Source organism: Geospiza fortis, unplaced genomic scaffold, assembly GCF_000277835.1.
Source record: "Geospiza fortis unplaced genomic scaffold, GeoFor_1.0 scaffold361, whole genome shotgun sequence".
Taxonomy (NCBI): domain Eukaryota; kingdom Metazoa; phylum Chordata; class Aves; order Passeriformes; family Thraupidae; genus Geospiza; species Geospiza fortis.
The window spans coordinates 3,801,185-3,809,520 of NW_005054356.1; the positions used below are offsets into that span (position 1 = coordinate 3,801,185).

At 39.7% G+C, this 8,336-nt stretch overlaps 1 protein-coding gene across 1 annotated transcript in view; it reads right to left on the bottom strand.

Moving 5' to 3' along the window:
* PARD6B (par-6 family cell polarity regulator beta) overlaps nt 1–8,336 on the bottom strand; it is a 17,027-nt gene that overhangs the window by 4,804 nt on the left and 3,887 nt on the right. Inside the window, exon 3 of the mRNA XM_031059090.1 lies at nt 6,489–6,711. Within this exon, the coding sequence (XP_030914950.1) occupies nt 6,489–6,711 (223 nt within the window). The remainder of the gene's footprint in view (nt 1–6,488; nt 6,712–8,336) is intronic.

Consider the following 8,336-nt stretch of genomic DNA (forward strand, 5'->3'; position numbering starts at 1 on the left):
TGAAATTAAAACCAGTTAGCAGCAGACGCAAAGAGCTACAGCTGCCTGAGAAAGGGCAGAATGGAAAGAGTGAGTACATTCCTAGAAACATTTTAATTTTATTCAGAGTAATTTCACTTGCTAGTTTTCTCTCCTCAGGTTTCAGATCATTGGAAAAGAAAGAATGAAAAAGGGAAAGCAGCCAGCGTGCCTATTATTGCCTAGTTACTGGGAGCCAGCCAAGTGACCTGGATTCAAACTCCAGAAAGCTTATTCCATTCTGCACTCTTCCCTGCCCCCACACCATGTAGGTAAAATGGCTGTGGAGCTGAAACAAAGAGACCTCGCACACAAATACTTCAAGCAAAACTGTTCATGCAAGCAATGCTGTAACTGCCACAACTTGATACTGGAACAGACAAATGGGTTAGAGCTTAAAAAAATCCAAAAGAAAACATATTAGTCCCACAACTACTTGTAAGGGACAAGAAAATGTGTTCTGCAGAAGCAATACTGATTTCTGAAACGCTTATTTACCGAAGGTTCCATTTTTTCTTTTTAATATGCAATTACTCACCAAAAAGAATCAACCTAAATACATTCAGTTCTGAGCTTCCTCAGACTTACACTTGTAAATTGAGTGTAATCACTCAGACTACACACATCTTTGTTCTGCAGGGGAAAAGCCCCAATAATCATGCAGAACTGGACTGCACTAACACCAGGACCCAGAGAAGTTGGGATTTCTTTGTATTATCCCATTCAGATGCTATTGGTACAGCCAAGAAAGTGGAAGAATGGCTATACATTTCAATCTGTGGACTGGGCTGACTGTGGCAATGCTGCCCTGGTGGCATTTCAGGACAGCTGCCAGCTGCTGAGGAAATCAATGAGCGCATTTGCTTCTGAGGCTGATATACAGACATGAACCAGTTAGATTTGGACTCCTCAGATGCTTCAAGCAAAATAGACCAGAGAAAGTACTCCTAGAGCAACAGGCTAACACTACTGCAGCATGTAACACCAACTCCTCCCTTCCCAGCCTTTAGGGCTGCTGAAAACAAGAACAGTGCTTTGGCTGCTCTAGGAAGGCAGTCTTGGACCTGGTACTCTAAAAGATAAAAGACAAGAAGAAAAGAAACAAATTTAAATTAGCCCACAAAAAAAAACCTCAAAGGGATTTATTGTCAACTCCTGGCTTGTGTGTACACAATAGTTCATCAACACGTTTTAGAAAAATGTGTCCTGATGATGGCCTCATTTACATTTCTTTTTTATTTCCTTTGTTTTAAAAAAATAACTACACCATAAGGAAGGCAAAGCTCTTGCTTAGCTGTTTGCTAAACACAGAGCATCTTTTGCACTGATGTTTATAGATAAAGATGTTCAACAATTTAACTCACACAATCAGGCGTTATTCTGAAGATACCTAATTCTCACAGCCTTACTATAGCCTGAAGGCACTTCTGTAGCAATCTCAGTTACTTTGTAATTTAAGGTTTAATTAATATAACATTAGATCTTAACATCAAGCACAAAGGCTTTAAAAATAGCCTAAAATCTAATCGTCACATGTCTAAGAGTGTTAGGTCAGCTGTGTTGAAGAGCTGGTGCATTAAAAAACAATTCAATCTCTCCAGCCAAAGCATTTTAACAGGTGACCAGTGTCTGAAGTGAAACACCTACAGAAATGCAAACTCAGCCTTTTCTCTGCAAAGGGCCCTTTGGAATGTCTGACTGACTAAGATCAGCTGGTTAAACCCTGTACTCCATCCACTGCTGACAACACACTGACTTTTCGGACAACATGGAACAATTCTTTTCATGTTTGCTAAAAATTTATGATCAAAGGGAAAAGTGAGAGAAGTCTTGCCCTTATCTCCCCTGACAACCCATCCAACCAGATTCCAGTTAGACATCTGGTGTTTCATTGAAAGGATTTTTGCAATTCAATGAGGTGCAATAACTTCTTTTTTTTTTATTTAGAACTACATTTGTTTACAAAACAACCTGGAAAGGAAAATTGTGAAATGCGATCCTAGACAGGTCTTACTTTAAATACCTCTTGCTGCTTTAAATACAAGGTAACACTTGCACTCACTCCTGCTGATGTGCAAGTTGCTGATGGCAGCCCCAGGACACAGGTCCCAGCAGACTGGTGCCACTGAAGCACCGCTCCTGCTGCTCTTCGTACAACTGCTGGTTTAGAGAAAGACGCGAGAAAACAGGACAGCAAAACTTTGTCACGACTGATTCTGCCACAAGTGTTCTCCCATGTCATTGTAACATTTAAAGGTGTTCAGTTGATGGGGTTTTCTCCTTAAATTCAAAGTGCACAAAGTCAGAGAATCAGACAGACTGTGGTATTTTACCTATTCTGTCATATCAAATATGTAAAGCATTCAATGATTCCAGCTTGCCACAGGGGCTATAAGGCTTCTTCACCTTCATGGCAGGACACACACCCTGCAGGAAGTCTGGCATGAGCTAGATATACAAACAAATTTATTACATCCAAGTAGATCTATCATGTCCTGTAAATGATCAAGACAGTTTGTGCTCTTTACTCAAGTTAGATTTAGAACTGTTCCCAACTTCCTTCACAGAAACCACCTCCCAGTCTGCCTTCCACAACTATCAGCTGGTAACTTCTGTCCAAATCAAATTTTTCCAGTTAGCAGAGAAGCACAAAGATCAGCTGCAACAGGACTGGCATTAGAAGAAATATTATGTAAATCTCTGTATGCAAATAACAGATTCCAAAGGACTTTTTAAACAAAAACTAAGAGTAGAAAAACATTTCTTGGAAAAGAAAGGAACTTTAAAAGTCTCTTTCAGAAGACAAATCAGAAGTCTTAAATTGAGCTGGTGGTTTTGTTTTCAGTAACTTTCTTAAGCTACAGGACACATGGCTGAAGGAAAAGCATCCCAAAACTGCAAGCCAGATGTCAAAACATTTAAGAAACTCTGACAAACCAGAGGGAAAGTTTTTTCATTATAACTGCTCTTAATAGTTAAATAATTTAGAACTAGCATGAATCTTAAGATAAATAGTTAAGGTTAGAGAATTTGTGAGGAAAAAAATAGTGGAAGGTTGATAAACTCATCTCCCCAAATCTCAGCAGAACAGCACACTCTAGGTAACCTCTCTTCCACTGCTAAACAAGTTTTCTAAAGCAATACTCTCAAGTACAAAGGCATCTTTGTTCTGGCACCGCACTAATCAGTTTAAAGCCCCGGCAAAAATATTTTGGCCTAAAGCCAAAGGACAAGGTGTTAACTACAGATAGTGTGAAGGAGAACGTCCACACGAGGCAGGAAGGATTTCTCCCCCCAGCAGTTTCAAGCTCAAGGTGGCACCAATCTGTACAGACTTATTACATGAAATTGAAAACAAAAGCCTACAAATGCCAAATCTGGTTTCAATTTAATGTTACTGAAGACAGATTTTTGAAATATTTTTCTAACCCATTTGCAAATCAATGTAGAGTTACCCGTTAAGAATTAAATTTTCAAAGCCCCCAAGTAGTTCGTGTATTTGAGCAGAGATGCAATTTAGCATTTTTTAAATATGACCCAACAAATCCCTTCCTATTTAGTCATGAAATATAACAAAATATGGTTTTAGGAAACCAAGCTGTGTTTTTAGGAAGAGGCCTCAGAATAGCTAGGCTAGTCCACAAAGAGCTGTTTAAAAAGCCAACTGCTCTTGCTTCTCAGCAAAGTAAAGCTTCTCAGTGACAAAGTGTCTCTCAAGAGGCACAAGTGGATTAACCAAAGAATCCACTTCTCACTAAATACAGCTACATCCATGCACAACTTGCAGGAGTTGGATATTGTAATTTAGAATCCTTCGAGGGACTGTTAAGGACATTATAATGAAACGTATCTTCTGTTATCTCTGCTGTTCTCGTATTTACAATGCAAAGCTCCCCATACCAAGCTGCTCTTCAGCCTATGCAGACTGTTCCCCTCCATTTTCTCTTCAGAAGGGTTTTTCTCACAGACAGAGTGACTCCCATACATCTGGATTTAATCACAATACATCAGTTTAACCTTTAAATACCAGATGTCAACAGTACCTGTTAATCTGTTAAACTGCAGAATGAAATTCCAGTGAGGAATGTTTTCTGCAAGCTGACAGCCAATCCTGACTTGTGCAACATCAAACTCCAGTTTGGATTTTAGCACTGGAGCAGTTTATAAAGTATTTTAAAGGTATTTTGTGAAATACAATTAGAGGAACCTAAGAGGAATAATTTGTGATTTCATTACAGGATCTCTAGGTTTTTTACCTCATCAACCAAGCCACATGTTCAGGACAAACAAAGCTTTCAGAAATGAGAATTCAAAATCAAACAGGAGAGAGTTGTTACTCTGGCATAACACTTCCCGAATTCTGGAGTCTCATTATCACAACCATTGCTTATCAGTAGAAGGAAAACCATCTTGCAGCTCCCATTTCAACCCCTCAAGGTGTTCCTTGGATGCAATATACTAAGAAGTATTGGAATTAGATACACATCACACCACAACAAAGAAGTTAATACTATTTACATTAGATTTCACTGCAGTCTGCTCATACCTCAAGCTGGCTTCGCACAAATTACTTGAACTTTCTAAATAGTTACGACAGTATGATAAAAATTTCATACATTATAAAGAATCAAAACACTTTCTCTTTCCCCACATTGGCTTTTTTCCAAAGATCTTAAATTCCCAACTACCGCTGCTGGAAATACAAAAGAAGTCAAAGTTCCATTAGAAAACCCACAAAAACTTTTCAGCTGATTTAAGAGAATGCATGAAAGCCACAAGTAGCCTTGCAGGTGGAAAAGTAACTTGTGCCACTTATTATAGTTCCAAACCAGCCCAGATCAAAGCAGCCCCATCAACAGCAGGTATTTGCTAAGACATTTCCATTCCAGAGGCAGAGCCAGTAAGGTTGCTGCAATCTGTGAATTAAGGACACTTAAATCACACTGCACAAAATATGAACCATCCCTAACTCCCCCAATCCAGCCTTGGTTACAGGCAAACCATCACAACTAAAATACAGAATAAAGTTGTTTCTGTATTTTCCATCCAACAAACATCTACTCTGTATGCAAAGATGTCAGTGAAGGCAAAGCCTCAATTTCATCAACAGATGTGATCAGTGTGATGACAACTAATTCCCAGCAAAGTGCAGTGGGGACTGTGGTGCCAGCCTAGGCTCTTATGTCCAAGGGAAGGCAGTGACACCTGGTACTTCCTACACAGCTTTTCCTACTTGCCAATTCTTGTTATGATAAACTAAAATGGAATCATCATCTTCTACTTTTGCACATTATATCAACTCCTGGCACCAGAGTAGTAACAAATAACCCACCTGGATCAAATCAAGGTAAAGGATTGTAGGAAACTAAAGATGCATGATAAGCGCAACTAGGAACAGGCAACGTTACACCTGTCACAGTAGGAACAATCTAAAACCATATGGTGTTAAAATATAAACTCAATAATCCCAGTCTGACAAAGTGGCTTATCCCTTCCTGTCATATGGCTACTGTAGGGGATTAGATGGAATCACAGGCCTTGTCTCCCTCCAGGTTCTGCTAAAGCAAATGCTTCATGCCTTTGGTACTTCAGCACTGAGAACACAGGCCTTACCAGTCTATACTGTCAACACAAACAAAACAAACATTTTGTCAGCGCTCAGCAGCTGCCAAGCAGCCACGCTGGTTATGAATATTGGGTTTGTGTCAGGCTCTTGTGGAGTTGTTCACTTTTTGGAGTGGGAGTTGATAGAAGGTTCTGATGCCAAGCATTTTCTAAGGAAAAGATGTCCATCTTCACAATAACCAGGAACACCACCACAAGAACAAATACAAACTTCTGATTGGATTTTTTTCTCTTCATGAACAAAAGCAGACAGTAGGAACATACAACCAGAGCAGACACAGTACTTTTAAAGGCAAACCATCAAAGCAAGCAGCCCACACTCCTGAGGTTTGCTAACTGATATAAGCTTGTCAACTGAAAACTTCAAGATGTTTTATTAGGAAAGTGTGATAAGAGTAGCATATTACAAAGTTAGTCTTGAATTTATATTTTAATATTGCATTTAATACTTCATGTAATAACATTTTTAATATTACTTTCCATCCTGTAATGTTCTATCTTCTTGTCTGATCAAGATTGGAATTTTAAGTGAAAAGTATCCAACATACAGAGCAGAAAATCTTAGAGGTTAAAAGTTTATTTTCATTTGCTTACGTAAAACCAGAAAGAAGCATTTGCTAGAGATTTAACTTGACTTTAACTCAACTAAATATAAGCAAAACAGCACAAAGTATAAATAGGTTGTCTGAGGAAGACCTTGCAAGACAGATAAGTTGTGAATATCCTCCATGATTCATAATTATTATGGAATTTGACATGAAGAAATAGGACTGAAGGGTTTTTTCCTCCATACATCACACTGCAACTGGATGAACAGATGATTCACATTCTTCAAGCGCTCTTACCTTTTCTCTGAATGAAAATCCTGAGGAGAGGATTGGCTGTAGAAACTGCTTTGTGATAATTGTCATCATTATTGATAGGCAGTAGGTCTCCGTGAATGTCCGTGTATCCCACCAGAACATCAACGTTTGGGATCTTGTGCACGTGCTGCAGTAATCCGTAGAACTCCTCAAACTTCCCAGGTTTGGATCTCTCCAGAGAAAATCGTCGAAATTCTGCCCCAAACTACAACAAAATATATCCTACATCATTAATATGGAAGCAACAATTATTTTATGTTAAACCAGAAATGTTATGGAATTAAAAGTGCACTATAAACTACAACAAACAATTTTGACATGGTATAAAAGAGTCAGTGAAAACAGTTGGGTTTTTTCCCCAAAGTTATAACTAGTTTTGTACCTGGTGAAACGTGTACCTTTGAGCATGGCAAGGCTGTTTCACTGCTCCATTTAACGGGAGCACTCAGGTGACAAACCGGCGCAGGGATTGCTGCAGATTCTCACAGGCTCATGGAGCAACCATGCTGGGCAAGGGACAGACCAGAGGCAGCACTGCTATGGCACTCAAAGCAGGGCTGTGATTAACACCCTGTGGTATGTGCCTACCTGGAATTCGGTTCTGAGAACTACCAGTGCCCTTGAGAACAGTGTGCAGAGATTGTTACACAACCGTGGGTCACCCACGCAAGGCTGAGCAGCCTTCACACAGCGGCTGTTTGGGCAGGAAGTGAAAATGTCCCTTGGCTGTGAAGACCACGTTAAGTGCTGCTGCTTTTCAGTACAACCCGCGTGCAGCCCGGCTCTGAGGAGCTGATCTCAGCTCCACTCTGCTCCCACCTAAAGAGAGATAACAGAGGCAACAGCCACCGCCTCTAAGAACATTCAGATGATTTGTGTGCATGAGCAAGGCTCAAATCTTGACTGCAACGGTCTTTTAAATCAGGGTTCTACCCAGGATATAGAACCTGGATTTTCCAAATCTGGTAAGGTTCAGAAAACGGAGAAAAAAATTAGTCACTGACACTACTTCAAGGGGTAGCATTTGCCAGTAATCAACATAATCATTCAACAAAAAACCCAGCTCACAAATGCACTTAGTCTCCTACATCACCTCTAAAGCAAACACTTATTAAAACACGTTCCTTATTAAGGCAATAATGCAGTGGGGACAGGCAGAGACTCATCTGGGTGCCAAGAAAAGGATGAGCATTTGATGTAGACTAGACAAAATGTGATTTTTACCACACATAGCTAGTAAAATGTTGGTGTTCTGCCTAATAAGGGCAGGACCCAAAGCAAACAGAATACTGGATAAAAATTACTCTAAATCCTCCGTATCAGGCACATACACAACATACCAGAGACGTCAAAAGGAATTCAGAGATAGCAGCAGCCAGGTTACAAAAACCAGAACAGCTTGTATACGAATTAAAAGGATAATAAGCTAATAATTAAAAAAAACCTCAGTTGGCTGCTTTTTTTCTGTGTGAATTCTATTGCTGACCTACAGTGAAAATAAACACTTTAAATAATTTCTTTAGCTAGTTTAGTTTTAAGTAGAGCAGAAGCACACTGGAACAAAATGCTCGGAGTGCACGTTTGAGCCTCAGTATCACATACTTTGGTGTATCTTACACACAGGAGATGCGGAGGTGCACTTCACCTCACACCTGATTACAATCTTTTGGAGAACAAAAGCCTTGGAGCTCTCACATACAAACAAAGCACTGAAAATCAGGAGACAAGGACCTCGTTGTTAGGACGTTAACACCACGCTAACTCAAAACAAGCTACACCTTCAACACCCCACCTTTCTCCAAAAGCTTCAAATAAAGGAATTATTTAGGA